This window comes from Bombus vancouverensis, chromosome 8 (assembly GCF_051014615.1).
Source record: "Bombus vancouverensis nearcticus chromosome 8, iyBomVanc1_principal, whole genome shotgun sequence".
Lineage (NCBI taxonomy): Eukaryota > Metazoa > Arthropoda > Insecta > Hymenoptera > Apidae > Bombus > Bombus vancouverensis.
In genome coordinates, this window is record NC_134918.1 from 11794663 (window position 1) to 11820282 (window position 25620).

At 41.4% G+C, this 25620-nt stretch overlaps 2 protein-coding genes across 4 annotated transcripts in view; both read right to left on the bottom strand.

Annotated features, from left to right (window-relative positions):
• The window catches only part of LOC143303116 (uncharacterized), a 138891-nt gene extending 135230 nt beyond the window's left edge, over positions 1-3661 (bottom strand). Inside the window, exon 1 of the mRNA XM_076621169.1 lies at positions 3582-3661. Coding sequence (XP_076477284.1) covers positions 3582-3627 — 46 coding nt within the window. The 5' untranslated portion in view covers positions 3628-3661. The remainder of the gene's footprint in view (positions 1-3581) is intronic.
• The window catches only part of LOC117155877 (uncharacterized), a 381740-nt gene that overhangs the window by 326493 nt on the left and 29627 nt on the right, over positions 1-25620 (bottom strand). The gene's annotated exons all lie outside the window — the stretch shown is intronic.

Sequence of the window (25620 nt, forward strand, 5' to 3'; positions counted from 1 at the left end):
ATTTTTACAACCTCGCTACATATCATGGCACATATCACAGACCTAACAATACGAACAAAAAACCAGTATTACCTTTTTGATCTTAAATTCGATCGTTGAAGAGCATATTGTTGCATGGCCGGGGGTATTTCACAATACAGAAAACGATATTGGGTTACGTAAACTATAATAGCGTTAGCTGAGATAGGAAAGCTTGGCACATCGTCATGCAGGATGTCAAATGGAGGACAATCTACGTGGAGAGCACAGTCGCACGAGCTGAGCTATAAATTCCATGGGATCCCTAAACAATTCGAAAATGTGACGCGTTCAATACAACAATCAATACGATATCCTGGAACACACGGAGCCGGTTGGAGCCGAAAATTTACGATCGATACGTGGAAACAATTGGACCGTTCGCGGAACACAATGGCTCTGAATGTGTCGGTGTGTGTGTAGAGTACTGGCCGCGTGAAACCGTATCTCCAGAAAGCTCAGAGACCGGGTCTGCAAACCGCTCGGAACCGAGTTTCCGTTCGTGGCCGATTCGTGACTCACGCGACACGATTTTTCAACGGTCGCATGGCGACGCTGGTGAGCAAACGAGGCTGACAAGAGACGCGTGTCACTGGCCTCCGGGTTCCCGAGTTCCGACTTTCTCCTTCGGAACGAATCATTAGCTTTCACTCACACGAGTTATCCGAGTTTCCAGTCGATAGCCGCTTATTAGAGAGGCAAATTCCCGGTAGCGCGAGTATCGCCGTGCCGACAAGCGTCGACAAACTCGGCCAACGCACTCTGATATTTGTATTTTCATACCGAGCAACTGGGCGTGTCGATTAAAATTGTTATTCGCACCCCGCGACCAACGCGATATTTACATCCGTATATCGAGGGTAACTGGTAACCGGAGAAACTATTATTTAAGCGACAGGAATATATAAAGTATTCGAACTGTTAGTACGAATAGAGAGCGAGGCTATACGAAGGAGCAAAAGTAGGTAATGTAAAGAGGCATTTTTTCATACGAAGCTTCGTTTTATGAATGCATAAATCGATTGGAGAACGAAAGCTACTGATTATGATTCCTACATGATCGTGGCAAGTGCGATATGTAATTTAGCGTTTACGAATACAAATCAATTTCACTGCAAAATAACTACTCGTGGGAAGTAATATTTCATTTTCCAATAGCTGCATAGGTTTCCAGAACGTATCTACGAGTATCTTGATCGAGGATATATAACGATATATATAGATCGAGCCACTGATATAATTCAAAAGGCACAATGAATCTACGCGAAACGGTACGACAAAAATGTAGATCGACGTTTTCTCGAATAATCGACAACTAGATTAAAATAGAACTAGATTAAAAAATATGCGAACCCGTACACGTTACTACGATCAGACGCGTTAAACAATTAAAAGAGTAGCGTATAATTTGTAACTTGTCGATTCACTGATGTTACCAATTGCTACCAAATTATTGCGCTGAATCTTCTATATAGTAATAAAGTAGTAAAGAACAGGGGAAATCTTGAGAGAACAGAGATGTAACTCGTGACCGTGGCACATCGTGACGATGAAACATCCGCGAGAGCATTTCCGAGTACGCGTAGCTACGTGCGGAGAACACCTACGCGAATCGTAAACTGGCGGCTGCGTGTGCGGACAGCGGAGACGAACGGAGCGCATGAATCGGTGCGAATTTCAACGCTTACGCGAAAATTTGCAGCGCGCGCGCGCATCTGGCATGCACAAACGATAATGACGGATATATACAAATGACGCATCCATGGACACACAAGCGTAAGGTGAGAGTAGCATAACTGTCAAGCGTGATACATCATCGCGAAGTATTCCCAAGCACGCCTTCAGAGCCCGTAAAATCCCCTCGACCGCTTGTTTGACTTCCATTTTCGATTGTACTCCGATGTTGCTTGTCGCACCGTTCGCTAAGTTTATCGCCCATTTTACTGCCGATCGTAAGACGTCAACGATTCGCGGTAAAAGCACCGGTAAATAACATCGTCGGCGTCTACGTCAAGATCGAAAAGAAGCCAGGTTACGCGTCTTTCAAAGCTGGGGCCGATCCGTTTGTGGGAAAGCCGGAGAACGGTCGCCGTTGCAGGAAATTGTAATTCACGATAATCGATATCCGGACGAGGGGGAGCGCGTGCAGAGATAAACCGGCCACGAAGTAATCTCTCCTGTTGGCAAATTATTTTAATGGGGCTTGCGTTTCGTTTCGATCCCGGATGAGTTTCAGCGACTCGTTATCGGATCGGTCGGAATTACGCGAGTGTTTTAGAAATTGTTACGGCTCGTTAAGAAGTTCGTGGACACGGTGTTCGTAAAACATGGTAGAAATGATATTAGTATATCAATATTAGTATAAATAATTAGTATAGTAATAATACAAGATTAGTATATTGCATTTGCGAGGATAAAACTTTAATCTTTCTGATACGAATCGTTAACGTTCTCTTGGCTTCCTAAATTACCTCTCTTATTAGACGATTTATCATTGTTCCATGAAAGCGTGTTGTACGTCTACTATGGTTCGCTGTATTTTAGAAAGTAGAGTAACATAGTAGCGCGTACGAAATTTCATTACAAACTCGAAGGAACGCGTTTGTTTCGAACGGTCCGTACGATTATCGAAACGTTATTCGTTGTAAGTCGTTGAAAAGTGATATACGACGGTAGCAAGTTACTTTTGAGCGATTTATACGGACCACAAAAGGTACGACAGATTCAAAAGAAGTTGAACATCGATCGAAATGGACCGAAGATCAAGAGGGTCTTCCATCGTACTTGCTAATGGAATCATGGTACTATAATAAATACCATGTTTCATCGAAGTGTGCTTCAACGATTACAGGAAGAGCGTTCGGAGGGAAAGGCCACATTTGTATAGGAATAAAGCGTGGCTGTTATATCACGATACACGTGACGGAGCAAACGCGGAACTAATCATTCAAGTGTATTTGACACAAAATTCCTTTTCCACATTCCATAACCGGATATTCATCAGAACTATCATTAGCGGGCTTTTTTCTCTTCGCTCACCTTAAACGAACAGTAACAAGTATACATTTTGTCATGGAAAAAACGATGATCAAGAAATTGTAAGAAAAACGAAACTTCGTTCTAACGTATCATATTAACGACCGAAAGAAAATAATGCAAAGGTGTACGAAAGCATAATATAGGATTACTTGGAAGATGCGATGATTATTATCGTTGCAGCGGACATTTTGCTATGTAAGAGGTGATAATTCCGTGAAATTACGGAACGAGTTAGATTTGATCATACGCTTTCAAAGGTCTAAAATACGATGTCAACAGCGTTAAAGGCAACAGACGATTAGACGATTTTTTCGACAATAATCGTATATAATTAGAGTTACGATTAATAATAAACGACCTATACATAATAATTGCCGAATTTCCGATCTAAGCTTATCGTGCTTTGCTGCTAGAGCGTATCTTAACATCGCATCGCTAACACATATCGTCGTCAATTACAGCTGCCGCTTCGAGAACCGTTCGTCAAAGCAACGTTAAACATAATAATTCGTTAATATACGTACTACGGTACAGACTTTCACTCGAGTCTAACGAATACCTCGACTGCATCGCATCGTTCTTCGTAGATTCTATGCTTACCTGAAAACAGAAAAGAAAAGAAAGTCGAGTTAATTTACGAAGCGTAGAGAGAAGCTCGAGGAGGCACGAGCGAACGAACGCGGCGCATAACGACCTAAATCAAGGTGAATCGTCGTGCGAGGCAACGTGTATATCAAACGTTCTACCATCTCGTGTCTCCGTTGAATTACAAGCAACGTAGATCGAGCGTTCCCTTCAAAATGATGGAATTGCCGGGTTAAAGCGTACCGAGCTGTCTTGATTCATCAGCGAACGGAGTCGAGAATAGCGAGGTCTGTTTGCAACTGCCGAGACTGCTGCGCCAGTCGCGGCCAAGCACCAATAACACCAACTTAATGATGTTTGGTTGACGGATTTATGAGGGCAGTGCATGCGGTGCACTGCTGGGTAAAGGAGTCATTGCACGCGCTATAAAGATACGACCTCAGGCGATCCTTCGATCGTATCGCGGAAACCATTAGCTAGACCGCAAAAACGTCCGAGCGAATCGTACGTTTTCCCTCTGACGTGCCAGGACACGGGCAAGTAAGATTGATGCTGGCGCGCAATTGATAAGAAAGAAAATATTTGCCCCGCGCCCCGAAGAAGATTGGCTTCGCAGCCGTAAACACGGGCTGATCCGTTCGCCACTATATTTTTCGACTTAAAAGGACTGTCTCTGTTGAATCGTTCGAGTACCAAGCGATACTATAGCGCCGTTTGGTACACAGTATGGAAAGAAGTATGAGAAATACTCGTACATATCTTTTACGAATATATTATGCGCGTTATGGGAAATATTTTGCAATTTCGTTCGCGCTCCTATGGAACCCGATTATCACGATCACGTTGGTAAAGTTGGAAACAGATCTGAAAATATATTACTACGTAGGTCGCTATTAATTGAGATACTGTATTCTCTGCTATATATTATTCGAATAAAATTACAATATTCCAAACCATCTGTATAAATGTTACTATTATCTTAACAATCGAAAAGATAAAACTAATGTTCGTTAATAAAACGGGCAAAGAATACCACGGAGGACTTTCTCCTTTACCGAACGTAATCTACTTCGTGATAAAGTAATTTCCGTTTTATCGAACTCGTTGTGTCAGCATTGTAAGACAGGCGACTATCTTTCTGCTAGTTGACCATTACGTCACGCGGTAACAATATTACGAGAGAAAGAAAACGGTGGTCGATAGATAATAGCGGTAGCGGTGAACGTCGTTAAACGCGCGCGTGGAGAGGCAGCGGAAGCGCACAAAGCTAGAGACGAAGATTTTTCCAGTGTCGCGGTATACGCGACGACACCTGGAAACACGTGGAAAAGCCGGGCTAGTGTACTTTTATGGGACGCCGTTAAAAGCGAACGGGAACAAGCCAACAATAGGGCTTATCGTGGTGGCCCGTGAGCGGTCTAATCTCGTTCTGCCAATCGCGCGTCGACTCGAGAGGGCTGCAGCACCACGATAAACAGAGTGGAACGCAAATCGCCAGCCTCGTTAGCATAACTCTACGTTCGTCCTCTCGGATTCTTGAGTAGTTTCCGCGCTCGCCACGCGTATTATTTCGATTCCTGTTGCCTGTCCAAGACTGATTTCTTACCAGCTCGACTGTAACCGTCTTGCCGTGCGCTCGTACTAAACCTTTTTTTGGAACGACAAGCGTTAAGAATGCTCGATCCTTCAGCTCTCGATGCAGCACCACGCTTATCTTAAACATGCGTCGAGCTTTGTCCGTGATTAACGTTGGATGTTGTTTATCGAGGTCAGAAAAGAACGGTCGTTCTCCATTTTTCTTTTTTTTTTTTTAAGTATGTACCTACTTAGCAATTATAGTTTTGTATTCTTTGGGATCACGCTGGAATCGAACAAAAACCAAATATTCCTGAAGAAATCAGAGATTATGTTTTTAGATGTTAATAGATAGAAACTATGTATTTCAGGCATCGTTTGAAACTACGCGATACATTTAAGAGAAGTACACAGATATTTAAATCTTCTCTTAAAAATCATATATCTGTTAGAATCAACGCCTTAAAAACTGATATAACGAAAGCTGATATGATAAAAGAAATTTGTATTCCGCTCTTATTAAACGTCTCATCGCTCGAGTCAAATTATACCGACCGTGATTCCGTCCGCGAAAAATCTCATCGAAACGTCTGCCGTTTTCAAAATATTAAGCTTTAACACGATCGTACAGATACGCGTATAATATTACGGTACGCGTAATAATCCTTTATTAACCCCTACGTTGTAAAAAGGACAAAGCGACCACCGATAGTAATTGAAACAGGACACCATAATACGTTCGCATCCTTGTCCTTAATAAAGCTAAGCACGAAAAATCAGATTACATATCATCTATTCGATCGCGGTGCCTGTATTCAAACGAGCAAAGGCGACGAGCTAAACTGCCAAAGGGCAAATACGTGTCGTCTCTCGCTCATCTCGTCTCGTCTCGTCGTGTCTGGTCTCTCGTCTCGCAGGTCCATTTTCTGCCCGCCTGCTGCTCCAACATCTTGCAGACTGGTAATGTAACTCCATACGCGATATCGTCGTCACGGCTAATCGACACTTTGTAGGATAATGTCGGCTTGGTACACGCATTTGCGGCATTCTTACACGGTATTTCAACGATAACTATCGCTCGATTCGCCTCTTCTCATTACGCGCCGCGATTTCTCCTATCCGTAGCTCTTTGGATCCGCGCGAAATGCCCCCGTTGCCCATCGACCTTTTCATCGTTATCCTCTTGCTCAACTTATCTCTGGTTAAGCAACGCGTGCTGTTGCTGCTGCATGCGCGAAATTGGACGACATCGTAAAGGCTTTCCAGCGAAATGTGCTTTCGAATTGGCTACGCTAACAACGTGGTGTAACGTGTACAGTGTATACATACACGCTTCGATGCGAATATTCAAATTGGTACACGGTAGAAGCTTCGGGCATGGAAGAACTACCATCAGAATGGCTTACTTTCTGAAGGTTCTGCTATTCAAACTTTTCTATTGTTTCAACATGAATGGATTAGGAAGTTATTGAATAGTTGAAACGAAGCTATGGAAAGAAAGTTCGCCTCGAGAGTTTCCACTTTTGATTCGGAAAATTAAACATCTAACGGAATGACACAGAACGTTGAGTGTAAAAGATTGTTATTGCAGTGTATGATATCGTGGAGGAAATTTCTCGTACTTAACGAACACGAAGAAATTAACGAGCATGATACCGGATATGTAGAACGCAATGAAAATCATTGTTATATTACACAGACTCATGTGTAGATAGAAAGTACGATGTTTTATGTACTACATATGTAGAATTATATTAAGAAGTCTGATATAAACGATACGAATCAATTTTAAATGTCACAATTATTAGCAACAATATTTTTGATTCTCGTATCGGAAACTGGGATCGAATGAAAATAAAAATGTGCCTTCTTATTTCGTGTTAATAATAAGTATATAATGACATTTAAAAAAATATGAAAAAGTCTTGTAATAGAAATAAATGCGAAACTCGAAAATGAAGCATTATATTTATATTTTCATTTATAGTGATACGTTCTTTTATCGCGTGATTTTAAGACGAGAAGAGCGGTCGTGGTGCAATTTTATACGTAGAAAACTTCGATCTTTTAGACCTTCATCTAGTAATCATTTTGTAATCGATTATTCATGGAAACGTTCACAGGAATCTATCTATTTAAAAGTCATTAACGTGTCAGCTGTCAAGTAATTAACGTCTGGTGCGTCAAGAATCCAATCGAGTAATGTCAAATACTGCTTCGAGTAACGTTGTCAGCCAACCGTACTTGTTTATCTATTTGTGTTAATTTGGTAAACTTTGAGATACAATACATAACTGTTTTAAGATTTAATATAATTTATTCTGCGCACAAAGAAAATTCTATTTGCAATATGCAACGGAGGTAGAAAATATAGCACAATCGAATTTATTATCTATTTTATGTCTTATCGATATATATCACAACTTAAAGACTAGCACAGACACGTTACAGTCTTGCAAACATATTTGTAATTTAAATAATAAAACGCAGTTGACAATTGTATAATTGCACAGATTTCAACCTACGTTTATTTCTTAAATGTTACAATCGTCAGCAAAATTGCTATATTTGGAGAACAGATATTTTGGAAAAAATTTCTTAATCTAACTAAAGAAAACTTACACCTATTCTACGTATCTCAAAATGACAAATACGCGCCCTTTTCAGGTGAAAACTATATTATAGTAACCGACAGATACTACCTATTGGCCAAGTAATACGTTTCTAAATGGTAACAATTCGTAAATTCGTCGACATCGTTCGAGATACTAAAACCTCGTCGCAGATACTAAAAAAAAATACCAATCGATCTTCATCAGGAAACGCGCGATGCCCCGAAACGAAGCACGACAGCGAAAGGGAAAGCAGAACACGGAGAAAAAGCGGAAGAGTGCAGAGAAGAGATGATACGTGGCGTAAAAGCGGCGATGCTAAGAGCAACCAAGCAAGCAACCAAGCCAATTTATTTAATGATGACGCGTTTAGCAATAATAAGAGTGCCGGCAGGCTAGAGATATTTTTCCGCGTGTGGAACGCTCGCAAGTGCCACCACGTGTGCAACACGTGTGCATGATGCGCGTAGTACTCGGTCGTCGCTGTTACGTATACGTAAACTCATGGTTAAAGTGGCATGCACATCAAGGTGAGCAAATTGCTCTGGTGAAGAATCGCCATGAGAACAGCATTGTTGTACCGAGATACAAAAGGGGTAGCGGATCTTGGACGCGAGATATAAAAGGTCCAGCGGATCTTGGACGCGAGTGTATAGCGCGAATAGAATAGAAAACCATAGAGAAAGAGAGAGACAGAAGCAAGTTGAGTTCGCCTTAAGGATTTTTATCAAAGGACGAAGGTGCGCGCGAAAGGACGAAAAAAGTATTTGCAAAGCACCAGGAGCCGCGAAGTGCAAGGTGATTTACCGGCGGTTTCAAGGCGAGCAAATTGCTCTTGCCGCGAGCTCGTACGAGTTTCTCGAAGACGCCGCGCCGTCGGATAATGATTCTTTCTTCCTTTTTCTGCGTGCGCTCGCAGACCTTGGCAATGAGATTGATCCGGTCTAGACGCTGTGTTATTAATTTGTACCGCAAGATTTATCGGCCAAGATGCACGGAGAATAGATATAATGGCATCGGGATTAATGATGCGACTCGCGCGGATAACGTACTTTTATTTCCACCTCTGCCAACCATCAATTATTTCGTACGTGTTCGCAAATGAATTGGCTAGATTGCGCGCCACCGACCGACCAACCGATTCCAAACGTATGCCACGTAGGCGCGTCATCAGAAAACGTTGGGTTCGATTTCCAACCATGCAGATCTCTTAATCTTTTTCTTCCATACCGCGATGGAGCACGAATCTCTTAAATCTCACCATTCCTACGATGCTATTCTTTGCAACGTAATTTCTTTCTAACCTATTCGTCGTAGAGACGCGTTTAGAGGTAGATTTAACCGATACAATGCGTTGGCGAATAACGTTTCGCTACAGCGCGGCTAGTCACTAGTATGTCACCATAATTTACTTTACTACGTTTGATATAGAGCATTGATCTGGATAATTCCAGTAGCTAAATCATTTCTCCGCTTGTATACATGATATCATTAAAAATATAAATCTACCAAATGGTACAACGTCACCGCTACAAAATCACACCGACGTCGTAACATTAAAAAGACGTATGGACGTTAATTGTTATCATCATACCTAAACTGTAATTACGCCGAGCCACCGTTCATGCCAATCGTTGCCACTTCGATCCTATCAATAAACCAACTTAAAAACTCGATTACAAAAAATCGACTCTTTGACGGACGATTAACGCTGTACCGAGCGATATCGCGTCTCGCGTCTCGTAAATACTCTCGACGAGTAAAATCCAACGAGCAAATCGCACCGTGGCAACGATCAACGCGATAATACAGCGCCGATCGGTGCACAAGCATGCAACGTAGTATGGGTAAATGCACCGAGAGAGCAGAGGCTGCATTACGAGTTGACGCCTGATCTGGGCAACGTGCCGGGCACGACATTGCGCACGTGCTATGAATAGTTAGAGCCAAGTTAGCGTTGATTATCCCCGTGTTTGCGTGTGCAGTAGACCCGCTACACACTCCGAACCACGCTGCTGAAATTTTCTGATCAGACGCGGCCCATACGAACTCTAATATTAGAATCGAGCGCATACCGGCATTTCTGACGCTCTGTTCTTTGTTGCTGCCGCATCTGTGCCACGAACGGCACGATCGTGAGTTCGAACGGGGCAAAGGTCGATATTACATGGGAGTCAGTTGGCTAACGAGAGATCTCCTTCGAAACCGTCGAAAAAGCATCGAACGAGAAACAAGAGGAAAAGCTATAAAAGGAACCGATCGACCTTGTAAATACGGCGATTCGATGTAAACGATATAGCACACTAAGGGAATGGTATAGTATCAAAAAGTTGTTTAACCTTCTCGCGTAATTTATCAGTTTCCATTTACAGATACGTTAATTTTAAAGCGTGGCCGGGACACGTTTTATTAAGCGAGAGCTGAAACTGGGAACGAGGACTTTCGTTGATATTATTTTCGAATCGGCCTGTAAAGAGATCAGATTAAAACAAGGTGCTTAAGTGGGTCTAATTAACGACCGTAAGAAGGTCGTAACAATTTATCAGTATAAGGCAGATTCACGTTACAGACTCGCGCAACCTGATATGATGAACAACAGATGGTTGCAATTGGATCTTAGATCGAGCGCACCATACTTTTAAAAGACCGATGATGTAACGTAAACGGAATCTGTAAATACGAGCTGTTGATGTAATTAAATGCACCGAATGTATCCGCGTAACGCTACAAAGTTCTCGGCTTCGCGTTCGATTTGCGATATTTCCGTACAATTGGTTTTATTGCGACTCGAACGTGCCAAACGATAAAACAACTTCACGGTTTTTGCGTTTCGTATTAACCGCGAAACTACTTAACCTGCGGATGTATTTTTGAAACGCAAATAAGCTTCGTTGATACTATCATTTTCAAAGACACTGTCTATTTTTAATATGTCCATTGTTGTCGAGGTCAAGTAATATACACAACGATGTATTAGTACACATTCTAATACAGTTAAGTTTGAAACAAAATAATTTTGGAAAAAGCGTTGTGATAAACTATTATAAATTTGTCTCGTATTTGTGATATTTACGTAAATCGCTCCTATAAAATTTTTATTATTCTAATACAACTTTTAGGCCTTAACGAAACAACATATAAATTGATTTATTTATACATTTCTCAACAATGTTACGTTATTTTATTACTTAGTCCGTAACGATTGTAAAAGTTGCCTAATCACGAAACAGGTCTAAAACTTCCAAATTCGGAGTCATTGCGTATCTTCGTTGCGTAACAAACTTTTAAAAATTCCTCGTGCCAATACATAATAAGAAAATTGGCTGGTAACAATGATCGAATATTCCTAAATTAGTGACAAAAACCATGACGTAGTCTTGTGCCAAATTATCGTGCTTCTATAGTCCATCCGAACATTCGTATACGTGAAATTAATGATCGTTGGAAAACTACGACGATTTATCAACTAAGGGGTGATTTATTCGAGGTTAGTTTAGTTCAATATGATGAACAACGGATCGGCACGATCGGATTCAGGTCAAGGAGAAATCTGATAGAGGGACTGCAATCACGGCGTGCCAAACGTTTGGCATCGTTCGCATTGATCACGCGACAACACCAAGGAACTATGTATGTACAATCGATACAAAAGAACTATGTATGTACATATATAGTAAGTAGATAGAACTTTTACCCCTATAGATTTTCCCATCTCAATTCCCATCGCAGAAGCACCGTCAAATAAATAAACGCAGTGCCAGAAATAGCACTAAATTAAAATAAGAGACCAATAAATAAATACGTATACCTATATATACAGGGTGGTTGGTAACTGGTGGTACAAGCGGAAAGGGGGTGATTCTACACGAAAAAAGAAGTCGAAAATATAGAATAGAAATTTTTTTTTTTAATTTTTCCATCGAGACAACGATCTACAGTGAGATCCGTTATAACGTACTGCACGCGTACCGAGCGAAAATTCAAAGTCTATTTTCTCGAAAACAAAGCCTCAAACGAAACATTTTTATTCTATATTTTCGACTTCTTTTTTCGCGTGGAATCACCCCCTTTCCGCTTGTACCATCAGTTACCAACCACCCTGTATATATGTACACGATCAACGTTAAAATGGAAAAGTATTACTACGAAATATAATGGTACGAATATAAACGTGTAACAAAAATGGTATGAAATTGGCTACGTAAATAATTTGTATCGTTAATCATTCAAAATTCGAGTTTGTATCTTTGTATCTTTTTCTACGTGGACTATTTGTATTACTCGACTGAACATCTAATATCTTGCAAAATAAAAATATGATTGTACAATAATATAATACAACTATGATTAGGTATTCGATTTTAGCATATCATCTACATAAAGATTACATATTGTTACATCATTATAACCATTCATATCCTATTCAACACTTTTAAATTTTGCATTCCAGCAAAGCTACAAACATCCTACTGCGATCGATAACTCATTTCGTTCGTAGCTGGTGGTAACTTTGTTTAATCTGGAAACTGGCGACGTTTACAATTGAAAAGTTTCCTGAGAAAGAGCAAGGCTACGATGAATATATACACTCGTTACGTAATTTTAATTTACTTTATAAATACTCTAAAAAAGGCGAGATGTTTTAACAGCCATTATAATTATCCATCGAAACGTATCTAATATTTCAAAACTAGTGCTAAAATTTTTAACGCAATTTACTCGATTCCCTACAATTTACGACATGGGTTATTTTTCCAGAGAGCTCGTCCATTGGATAACTCTCAACCAGATAACGATAGAAGACAATCGTAATTGTCCGACGCGACGGTGTGTAACGGAAAGCGGGCGAATCTCGAAAATACGAAGAAGTCAGAGAAGGAAGACGAAGAAGAGGCTAGCTTGGGATAGAGAGAACAGACATCCACTCGATCGGAGGCGACTCTAATTACCATTGGGGGGCTATAGCGGCAGCGTAATAATGCAATCTGGTTCGTGTGCTCTCATTAACAATTACCTGTACAAGGAGAGTTAATGCGCGCCATGATTACGGTTATAATTAGTACCGAGAGGTGCAGGGTACGAGAAGGAACGAGAGAGGACAGAGGTGGGACGGAGAAAGGTGCAGAGACGGGTAGGGCTCGGTACAAGCCTCGGATAATGAGTTTGCGAGAGCAGCAATGGGCCTAGCAACTTCTGATTCTCCGCCGGCATAAGCTTCCAACAGCCTCGATCAACCGGTCTTCCGCTCCTTTAGTCCGCGTCAATGCCGATAATTAGTCATAGCGTGGTTTACGAGCCGCGCCGGCTAATTCGTCGGAGACACCTGCGCGTTCGATTTTTACTGCTCCAGATTTTACTTAAAGCCACGTCGCTGTTCTAAGAACAGCGTGGAAAAGAATTCCAGCTACCATCCATGTACAGAGGCGAGATTACTCGAGTCGATAGAACGAGGTTACAAATGAGTACAACAACTTAATTTAACCTAACCGGAGCGCATACCGTCAGTAAAGATTTGATTGGTTTTAAGCGTTTCCGTGAACTTTGATAAATCGTCGTACGTTTAATTGGCAGTAGTCGAGTTTCGATGGATTTCATCTGCAAAGTGTATCTTGTTAAATAATTCGATATGATTGATCGATATTTCGTTGCTAACGTTTTCGCTTTGGTTCGAAGAAAATTCGAGCGCGTATCCCTTGTGTGTGCAACAATAGTTTGAATTAATAAAGGACTTTAATAGTAATTTAATGATAGCGAAATTCTCGTAAATAAATTATCGAATATCGTGAGATTTAACTTCGATAATAAAGTTACAATCCAGGCGACACTGATAATGCATAAATTCGGCGATTACTACGTATTAAATAATTCAAGGATTGAGTATTACAAGGGATACTGTATCATTCCATACGATATTTGTTTGTATAATATATATTGCAGATTGTATCTCTTCGGTACATATATGCATGCAACTAGTTATACCGAATAAAAAGTTCGCACGTAATGCATTTATTAATTAAAGCAATTATTAATTAATTAAAAAACGACATAGATAAATACGACTATCGAGGAGCAATAAAATAGTGCAATCTCGATGCAAGAAAAAAATGGCATCGCACGTTTGATTATTTTTCAATCTTAATAATTTAATATAGATACAAGATACTTATTCAAATTACTTAATTTGTTTATTAATAGCCCTTTTCACGTACTATATTCAACATAACATGTTATTTATCTTCGAATAATTGCGGTCTTACACGGTAGTAGCTATAGCGTCGCAATAATTTTCTTCCATTTGTCAAGTAAATTACAATAAAGAAAAAAGTGCTCGCTTTTAATAGCTGCACCTCACGATCCCGCTTAATCTTGATTTCTCGCGATTCGTCACATTCGTTTGAACCTCGATTACCCTCGGCTACACGGTGAGACGAATCGATAAGGTCTCGATCCATGGGATAATAATTAGAACGATGGCGTGTAATGGACGAAGGAGAGTCGAGGCGATACCACCGCAGGAAGGTCGATGCCGAGCTAATCAATGGCCCGGCTAGGGTTCGTCGACAAAAAGGCAACTTATCATAGCCAACGATTAGTAAACGCATTTACCTGATGTTCGATCTCTCTGGTAAGAAAATTATTACTCGACCGCTTATCGTTTATATTCGTTTTGCTCGATTTTCTCGCAGCGTAGCCGAAAGAAATCGCCGAGCGCGTAACAGTGTTTCGTTACGCTGTAGAATTGATAGGGCCGTGATTTAGATGAAATCGCGGGGCTTGAAATTTTAAACGCGCGGAAGGTTAGCATCTCGCGTTAAACGAAAACGAAGACACGTCACTCGAGAGAGGGTTTATCAACCGACCTCGACATCAAGCGTATCGCGTGTCGCTCGACAGATACCGAGAGGAACGAAGCTGGCCAATGGTAAACGTGACATGGACATCCTCCCTCGACTTCCTGTAACGCGTCTCAATTCGACTCTGACCGCGTTCCATCGCCGTCCCTGGACTGTTCTCCGTGTCTCTCTTTTCTCGCGGAATGTCGCAGACGTGAGTAGACGCGCGACGAACAGACAGCCAGAGAAACCGACGGAAAGACGAGGGTAGGGGCGTTATTGTTCTTCAAAACAATTTAAACTTTAATTACTTCGGTGAACTGCAGAAACGGCGTTGCGACAGTCTCACTGTTTGCCATCGTAAAATTAATTGGCTTCCCCTCCCGACTCCCATTCCTGCTTCGACCACGCTCGAAACTCTCGTACGATCCTCTCTTTCTCTTTCTCCCTCTCTTTCTATTCCTCTTTCTCTTGATCTCTGCTCGCCATCCCACCAGCTCTTCTCCTACTGTTCCATCCACCTTTCCTTCCTCTCCCGCCTCTCCTTTCCAACCCCTTCGTGGACCAATTGCTACGGGTAAAGAGAGGCGGAGATCGAACCGTTTTCCCCGGCGTTCCGAGCGTTATCCCGATGCAATTAGCAGCCGAGCTGTCTGTCACATTCCGGCTGCAGCCGACCACCTGCGGATACGACCGGATATGTCCGAATATCCGCGGGTGCAATTCAACCGTCTCGTGAAATTCGATCGCGACCTCCCACGACGAACAAAACCGATGAAAACGCGAAACATCGACTGTCTCGATTTCCAACGGTATATATCAGAGCCGCTATAGATACAAAAAGATTTATAATCATATTTTGTACAGGGATGATACGGTACATTTTTGTTAGAGGAATCGGACTTTTGTTATTTCACGGATTTGAGGACGCGTTCTTACGCTGAATACGCATTGCTATTATATATACACCAGCTGGAGAAATGACACGCAATTTTGTATTATGTCGTCCAAATTGAAAATGGAAGAATGTTTTTATCTTTGTATATTTCATAGTTCTCATACATGGCGCATTCATTAAGCAGGCGCGAAGCGTAAAATATTATTTACGTAGGTATCACGGTGAATTATAGAGTTGACTACGATACATTTAAATCTTCCATAAATTATCACGGTATAACCGAGCGTGAAACAGATTTTCGTTAAAGAGGATACGTAAGTTATAAAATACTTTACGTTCGCGACAATGATCGCCCTTCCTTCGGAGAACCCGTTTCGTCTCAATATAATCTTCCTGAAGAGAAATTTCTCGTTTCGCATTATCGTAACCTTTAAAACGTTCCCGTTTCAAGTGGTGGAACGGTGTTCTAAGAACCAATGGCCGCCACGCCTGAAGCTTGTAAGTAAGCGAGTAAGTACAACGTTACCTAGACAGTCGATGGAACATCGAGAAAGAGAGACGAGAACGAGTAACAAACAAAAGACGGTGAACGAACCGAAAATGAAGAAGAAAAAGAATGGAACGGTCGAAGAAAAACTATCCCATTTATGTACCCGCGCCACGCCCGCGGAAATAAAATTCGTTTCCCTCTTTCCCAGCTCTTCTTCGCCGTACTCTCATCTCATCTCGTCTCGTCTCATCTCGTTTCGTCTCGTCTCGTCTCGTCTCGTCTCATCTCATCTCATCTCATCTCATCTGGAGGCTGTGCGCTTGTTGATATTCATTTGGAACGTCACTTCTACCGCGGTAACCAGCCGGTACTTGCAGAGGCTGCGTTTGGCGGAAACGATTCAGTCTTCCACCCCCCTGTTCTCCTCCTTCAGCCCCCAACCCGCTCCTCAGTTGCCGGTTTTCTACGACGAGCGCAGCCGTAATGCCGGCGGCCAATGCTCGCGAAAGGCTGACTCAGGCACCGCCGTATGGCCCGGACGGTGCATCGATCGCCTTCTCCGCTGCACCTTCTTGCTTTCTCTCCCTGCCACCTCTCGCTGCTCTCGCATCCCTTCTTCCCCTCACCCTCGTGCGCTCTACCTACCCCCGTAGCCGCTGCTTCGCCACTTTTCCCTCTCTGTCTCGCGCACCCGCTCAACCCCTCTGTTTCTTCGCCAGCTATCCTTACCTCTATCGTTCTTCCTATCTCGCTTCTCCTCTTCCTCTCAGAACCTCAGCCCCGCGTCATCATCCCCTTTTGCTTGCACCTTACGTAGTGGTATTGCCCGGCGCTCCGAGATAGGCGAGGCTTGCGCAAGAATACCCGATTTGACGATGTTATATATATCGGGGACGATGCCGGCGCAATAAAGGTTAGAACAGCGGTGTAATTGAGAAGGCAGGAGCGCAGCGATGGGATTCGCGAAATTGAAAGAGTCGAATCGATCGGCGCGGCGACGCGAACAGGGAACAAACGCGATATTCTCGTTGGCCATGTTTCGGCAACTGCGCCCCGCAAAAAGAGAGGCTCTTTCTCATTTTCTCTCTCTCTCTCTTTCTCTCTCTCTCTCTCGCTCGCTCGCTCGCTCGATGCGCCACACCGCAACCGGCCCGCGTAAAATATTCAACGGCGCTTCTTGTAATTGAATTACGCGTCGAGTCGAGCGAGGCCGTGCGGCATCGTGTCGTCGATAAATCAAGAAATTCCACCGAAACATGGCGTTAATTCCAACTTGCTGATTTGCAAACAGTTAACGATAATTTACGAATTCAATCGGGATGCTCGCAACGATAATTTGATGAACTAAACGCACGTCCGTTTGTACAAATGCAGGACAAAAGTTATTCGGCGCAAAAATTCTTTTAGATTTCACCGCGAATAAGAGAGAGGAAACCGGAAGAAAGCAGCAAGATTTTATCTTCCTGACTTCCTTTTCAGGCAGAAGAAAAGAGGAAAAGGGATTTGAACGACAAAAGAGAAAAACACAATGATCGTGCATGAAAGAGACGCGGTACACGGCTCCCTGAATTCTCGGCGGTTCAACTGCCTCCGTTACTGCGGGAAAATATGCAGAAACGACAAGCAGCTAGGAGGCGGTGACTCGGCTAGAGAGAAATTTTAGAAGGAGAAACGCGAAGCTGTGGCGCTGGCAAAGCTGACGTCGAACGCAGCCACTTCGTTCAATGGTTATTTCATGCGAGCAATGATAACATTTTTCTAACGTTTAGTTAATGGTCGCGTTTTCTTTTTGCCACGAAAAGAAGCATAACACAGATGATAAAATAAAAAATAAATTGAAATAAAACGGAAGAAGAAGGAAGACACCGGTATACGTGTTAGTATCACGATGTAAAGTATAAACTTGTAACGTCGATACGGATATCCGGTATGGGTATTATTGCCAACGGAAGTAGATTCGCAACTCGTGTTTTATGCACGCGTAAACGCGAGCAATGTGGCGAGGTTTAAACGTGTTTCAAATATATCTCGATTATCCTTATCCTCGATAAAAACACTACAACGACCCTATAATTGGTTATACTACAAGTGTAATTATATTACAGTATACAATTAATTACTATTACGAGCATATAATTAAATATATTACAGATAATCACTCTGCGTATAAAAGTGTTCCGAATAATTTTCTACGTCCAATTACAGAAAAATGTAAATATGCAAAGATAATATTGCTATCAAATGGATACTAATTCTTCTTCTACAAAAACTAATCCTTCCCGTACAACGAATGCATATACATGATATGAATCGATCATACGACTACGAAGGAAAAACATTTTTGTTTCTTATTTGAAACTGATTTCTCTAAACACGAAAGAGGAAGGTGTTCTTGTTACGTAAAGGATAATTGAGACAATTCTTTTACACACGGCGCGAGCGCTCATGCGTTAATTAGTGCCTCTGAGTCACGTACTCCAAGGATCAACGATTAAATAGAAAAAGAGATGCTGGAGTAGTATACAGAGATAAAAATAAACGTTTAATTTATATACCACGATAAATACATACGACACGCACTTACACGCATATTCGTAAGCGTACACGGTACAACGTAATACGTTCTAGAAATCGCAATGGATGCACTGGATGCATTGCGAATTGTACATTGTAAGTCAACCCACGTACGAGTATATTATTTTCTAACAAGGAAAGACAGCTTAACGCATCGATCCACGTTGTAAAACAGCTCTATCGCTAAACTCCCTCATTCTGCGGCAATGAAAGGCCATTCATCGCAATTATTATCGTGAAACCACACAGGTAATTCTCGGAAACTCGATGTGTAGTTGCTCTCCGCAGTTACTTCTCTCAGCGCGTTCAAAGAGATTTCCATGCATTCAAGAAAATTGCCACTTACATCAGATAACTGAAGCAACCTATCTGAATGCGTTTTCACTCTGACATTAATTCGAGTACTGCGAACCGAAAATTATACTCGCGACTCTCCCGCGATCCTCTTATAATTTTGAAAATGATGAAACGCGAACGCGCCAGCAGTGACGACCTTTTCATTCGACGTATCGAGTTTTGTTGTAGTTTTACTAGGCACAGAAATAATTATGTATTTTTAGTCCGTTTTAGTATTTTTCATATCTCAATCAATTTATTACTTTGCGTCACTTCAAACTTAAATATTTTACCACCCTTTAGCGCGTTTGTAGCGTCGATATTTAATTTCTCAAATAACGTATCGCGCAATGTTCTGATTGTAACGTAACACGGAAAATGATTGTAAATACAACAGCAACTAATAAGATGCACGCTTAAGATTGCATTCTCTTTTACATTTCAAGTATGCTGCTGAAGGTACTAAAATCTGTTTTATTCTTACTGCTAGTGACATGATACCGTGATATGTGTCACGTGTAAAAAGTAATGTCAGTGGTTTTGACTCTAACATGAGTCAAAACGTTCACCGGCGATGTTCTACCAGCTGCAAAAAGTTTCAAATTCAGGAACTACGAGAGCCACTGAATCAATACGGTTGAAAAATAGAAATAGAAACAGATATCTCTAATATTAACAAAAAATACCTCGGTGATTGTAAATGATTCAATTTTTGACAAAATATACGTATACAAATTTGGATCAGAAAATTACCTGAAGTATGAAACTAAAAACGCAGTATCCTTCTTATATGTAACGTATGTTTAAGCATAAAATTTTGCTTATAGCGTTGATTTCACACATTAATTTGACGAATTAGGATGTTTAAAGTAGTCGAACGTTTCGTTATCGTAAACTTAAAGCGCACGATAAAATTGCCAGTGATGTCGAGGTCAATCGTACTCTCCGTGACCTATGCGAACCGCCCACCTGGGTATAGCGTGTTGGTAGAGATAGCTATGATGAAGAGAGTCAGTCACTTTGCCAATTAAACAAGCTTTGAAGTTAGCTACCATGATTGATCTCGTCGAGAAGTTACTCGTTTTCAACGACACCGCGGTGCACCGGTTTGCTTACAGACGATAAATTTCATAGTAACCGAGTCATTATGTGACAGCTAACATGTAATGTATGTACATACGTACCGATAACGCTCGATAATGTAGTTACTGAAATGCGCAATTACATCTTTGCTCGATTACAAACACCGAATAATTATTCAAACCTGTTTTCCTCTACTTGCAAGCTACCAACCGATTATTTTCTTAATCGACTCGCAATTACGGAACAGTGGGAGTCGTGACTCGTCTTATCTTCGATCTCGAGTAATTTGCAAAAAGAATAGATAGCTTGAAAAATGAATAATTCAACGTTTTCTCGTTCCAATCCGTAGTTCTCGTGATTTTATTCGAATAAAAATTTCACGAAGATATTCGAAACATAGGTTTTACCTTGCAAATCGATTTCGTACCGTCTGCCTATACATATACACGTGCAAAGTCAAGATCGGAGAAAATGTGTTGTCACCCGTTCCGATGGAATACAAAAATAGTTTGCGTATAGCGTTGTATTCGCGCGCAGAAAGAGAGAGTGAGAGGGGCAGAGTGCAATAAAAAATTAACAGCCGGTGTATAAATCACCATACGTGTATAACGTAGATACGGACAAGAAAGCTCATTAAAGTTTGACAGATGATTAAATCGATATTCCGGTGAATGTTTGTTGAGTGGAATTTGACGTCGAGACCGAATATAGATATCGTAAATATTTTAATGCGACGATGTGCCACGATACATCCCTTTAGCTTTAATCGATCCGACGAGCACACAAATTCCGTCGTTTGAATAAATCAAAAAACATTATTGATGCTCGTAACAATACATCAGGGACTGCAGCGCGCACACGCGATAGGAAAAAAACATCGATACCTCGTGAAATGCATACATTGTGCAAAATGATTGACGTTTTTCCATGTACACGCGCGGCGGTTATTCATCTAAAAATAACGTGTCGATGATAGCTTCATATTTCGCGTTAGGGTGCGCTTTATATTTCATTTCGTGTGTAACTGCGTATTAAGAAGCACCAAACAATTAAGCGCGCTCTGTTAAATCATTGCTATTTGCGATGTAATTACGGTATACGATATTACGAGCTGCTTCTAGCAGTTTCACTCTAGGTCAAACGATTTGTCACGAGTAACGTCTGAGTTTCAAAATTTAACCGAACGCGTAAACAAGTTACGTTTTTTATACAGCGAAATACTTTTCCATGATTTTTATTGAAATTATTAATTGCGGAAGTCGATGATGGTGATGCGGTAAACAAAGCTATTATGTAGATATCTATTTATACGCAACAAGTGTATTTTTATTGCAACGTACAAAAACTTTTAAACAATCGCGATATAACATCGTATACCGATATCGGTGTCCAACTATAGAAATGTAAAAAAATGTTCACACAAACTTTCATATAACTCGAATGTCACGTTTGCGTAAATAAAATTCATTTTATCTGTGACGCGTTTCATTTAAATGTTTAGACACCGTTCCTCCCTCTCTAATTGTTTCAAAATTCAATCTATATTTCCAAGCTCCTGATGCTTCCTGTAGATCGGTTAAGAACAATAAAGATCGAATACGAATAAGAAATTCGAAATGTTAATTTCCACTAATGTGAACCTCGCTTCGACCTTCGAATCTATCGAAGTTAGCATAAAGTCGAAGTTGGCCATGAAAAACACAGTGTTGTGAAACTTGGCGATGAACATGGCTCGAAAAAAAGAAACGACGGAACATTTCAACAGACCTAACAACTTTATACTTCGTGTAAGACGATTCCCTTGATTTCTCCTTTCTATCGTTTGCAAGATCAACGTGAACGCAGAATTCGCATCGTCCGATCACGTCACGAGCCTCGCAAAAGCGTCATACGCGATTCTGCGATGCGTATCCGGATCAGTGAACTTCCAGGCACTCGGCGAACGAACGGATGCATGTAGATTCATGGCGAACGAATGAATAGACAGACGGGATATTCGATAGGCATACGAATAGAATAATGCCTAACCTGCTGTTAAATCACTCGTTTATGTCGTCGCTACCTGCCCTTGAGTGAAATCGCGGCCATTGTGTTGGCGCTGCACGGGGGAACACCGGGACTTCCCCCCTTCTTTCACTCTAATCTCCCGTTTCAGCTTTTTCCGCAAAATCGCCCGAAGCTTGGCTCCGATTCTAAATCAAGCTCGCATTCTTCCCTACGCACCCCTTATACGGAATGCATTCGCGTACACCGCGTTTCGATCCGCTTGTATGTAGATATATGCGTGTGTGCATGACTGTAATTTAGAAAGAAAAAGAAAACTCTGTGCATGTGTGAGGGGGATGTTACTAAAACACGTAGCTAGGTTCTTTCGAGCGCAATAAGAATATACGTAACTTTGGAATTGTTAATATGAACTTCGATTTTAGAAATGGTTACTAATTTACAGAACACGAACGTTGCTATACGTTGGTATAACGGATCGATGAAGAATTCAAGATAGTTAGTTTTTCATGAGTTACTCTGTCAATCTCTTACAAAGTCACAATCCTTAGCATAGGTTATAGTTCGCGTGCAACAAAGGCGGACTGTATTTTTAACGAAATTGACTTTCAGTCCTAAGTTTAGCTTCAATTTGCAATACAATAATATCCGTTTTGAAATAGCAACAATGGAAATACATCTTAAGAAGTTTTCTTCATTTGTCATTTCAATATATATAATAAATTACTTTTCAATACAACCACCGGCCCTATTTGAACATTTATCGTAACGTTATACGAGTTTTTGTATATCTTCGCTTCCGCCGCCAGTTCACATGACCATCGTCTTACGCAATCTTTTAAGCCATCGTTTGTTATGAGGCATGATCGATCGTAAACAACTCTTTAAGTTTTGCAAAATACTACAATGAATATCGTTTGCAATGAAATCGCAGATCTCTGTAATGTATCGTCACGTACAGTTTCTCTGTCCCTATTGAATTCCCGCACTCATGATCTTTCAATAATTCATCCATAACTCTATTGCCGTTAATTGCCGTAATTCGGTGGTGAATTCCTTTTGAAAGAATTTTTTCAGCCTTCGAAAAGCATAAAAGCGTCATCGGTGGGATTTTTAATTTGCATCGTCACTTTAAACGTGTGACACAACGGCAATATTAAATATTTAAGCACAAAATTTTGCACAACTTGTGTCAATGCATGAATGAAGCTAGGTGACCTTCTATAAGTGCGTTCCATCCTTTCATATGGCTTCTATACGTAAACGGATAGTACTTTGTGGACGTCCCTCGTATTTCATTATATTGCGCCTGATGCACAAACAACAGCGTGTTACGGCAATGAATAGCTAGCGCTCGTTTTAAAAATATAAGGCGAAAGGTTAATAGGATATTACGAGAAAGACTAATTACCTCGGCAGTTGGCTAAAAAGGCGTGTTGGAGATTTCGAAGGACGTACTGCAGTTTAATCGTAGACTACTTCGATAGGCATATTCGTAGGGTCCTGATGCTTTTTAATGCTTTCTTGCACATTGGCCAAGAATAGACTTCCAGATAAGACTTAATCGTGATTTTACAGTAGGTTTGTGAATAATGACGAATCTTACCTAACCAGGTACATATAGGATTTAATTTAACCCTAACAGATTAAGATAAAGTAAAATAAAGTAGGGAAGGAAAGAGGGGAAAACAACTGTTAGGTAGATAAATGGCAAATCGGCTTAGCGAGTGAACAAATTAATTGCTCTTCGTACAAGGAAGCGTCAGTTTATTAAGACTTAATGTGACGTAACGATATTCGGGCGTTTGAGGCTCGAACGTGGGCTCCATAATTCACGGTGATTCAATATCAACGAGACGGTAAGGGAAAAAAGAAAATAACGCCGTTGATGCAGCGAAGTAAAGCTCTCCGGTTGGATACATAACGTTCCAGGATTAATGCTATAAAGAAATCTCGAGCGGCGCTCGGCTCCGAGTGGATGCCAGAGGCAAGCACGAAAAACACTCGTATATTCCCGGTGCATTCTCTGTTTACGGGCTGTTAACTGCGTGCGACCGTCTCGAGTTACATCAATAAACACGTACATAGATGCGCGCGCACGTGCAGCAAGCTCAGCGCAGGAGGAACGAGCGATGGGGAGGGATGGGGTGGGGCGGGTGAGAACAGCAAAACCAGGGGGTGGGGGGACGAGAGTGAAGCAGAGTGCAGCGTAAAGAGCGATTGCAAGGGTGCAAAACAAATAGAAACACCGGAACGTTTTATTGTTATTCTCCGTCTCGTCTTACGTCAATAAATATTTATTGACGGTAACGCGCATGCGCGAGCTGTGCAATGTGCATCGAAATGCATTCGCATAATCGTCGATGCAGATCAAAGACAAGCGCGAACGGAGCTAGTCGCTTGTCCTTCCTCATCCCTCTTTTGTTTTCAATCGTGCTATTCAAACTGTTCCTCTCTGTACACGTTGCTCCGTCACGCGCGTCCTCTCTCTCACTCTCTCTCTTTCTTTCTGCCTCTCTGTGCACGTTTGTGTTTCTACGCGTTTCTCTTCCAGCCTTTCCTCGATTCCTTAGTATCCACACGAAACCTCGGTGTAAGAGACTAATTGGATTGCGCCCTCCTCGCGATGCTAATGACCGTATTCCATTTCCGCGGTTCGGCCCAGTCGACGCAGTGCATCTCGTTGCACGATCTTCCAACGAGAATCGCATTACGCGACGCGGTGTATACGACCGAAAGATCGTGTTTCGTTTAAGCAACTCGCAACCCGATTGCTCCGAAAGGACCTGCCCTATAACACTTCTGAGAAGTAATTTTCCCCTGAAAGAATTTCTTACGGTAATTTAGCAATGTCTCCCTCACACGTTTTCTTAAAGTTAAGCGTATAACGCGATTATACGGGCGCAAAATTACTTTAAATGCCTGTGTTAGATAGTAACTGGTCGAATTAGAAAATAATTAGGTGCGATTTGTTATAGGGAAATATTATTCTATTCTTGTAAGATACCCCACTTATATTATTATGATATAACCAAACCTATTTACATTTGCTTAAAAATCATTTGGAAGGAAAAATTAAATGTAACTTCTAAACAAGAAACAGAGTGCGGTTAAGAAATTGCTAAGTCAAGATGCTCTATTTGCTATTTTAACGTGTACATCGAACTGAACGCGCGTTTTCTCTTGTACAACTATCGACAATGTTCTGCCTTTCCCTTTTTTTTCTTTTTTTTTTCGGTAAGAAATCGAAGATTTCCATTAGATAGAATACCTGGAATGGCGTAATTCGGTGATTTTTGACGTGCAAATTTCTCACAATGATCGCGCGAGATGCACACCGAGCAATGTCGACTGTGTGGCGCAGTAATCATTACCGACGCGAACTGACGCAGTCGACGTATACATGAGTGACATTACCGTCAGCCAATCGACGCGTCGCAATGCACACGTCGATGCGGATGCACTTGGCGTCGCTTCGCTGTGGAAGCCGACTATTAGAATCCGTACCTGGAAACGAATTAATGGATATGGCAAAAAAACTGCTTATCTGTCTAATTCACTTAGCTGGATTCT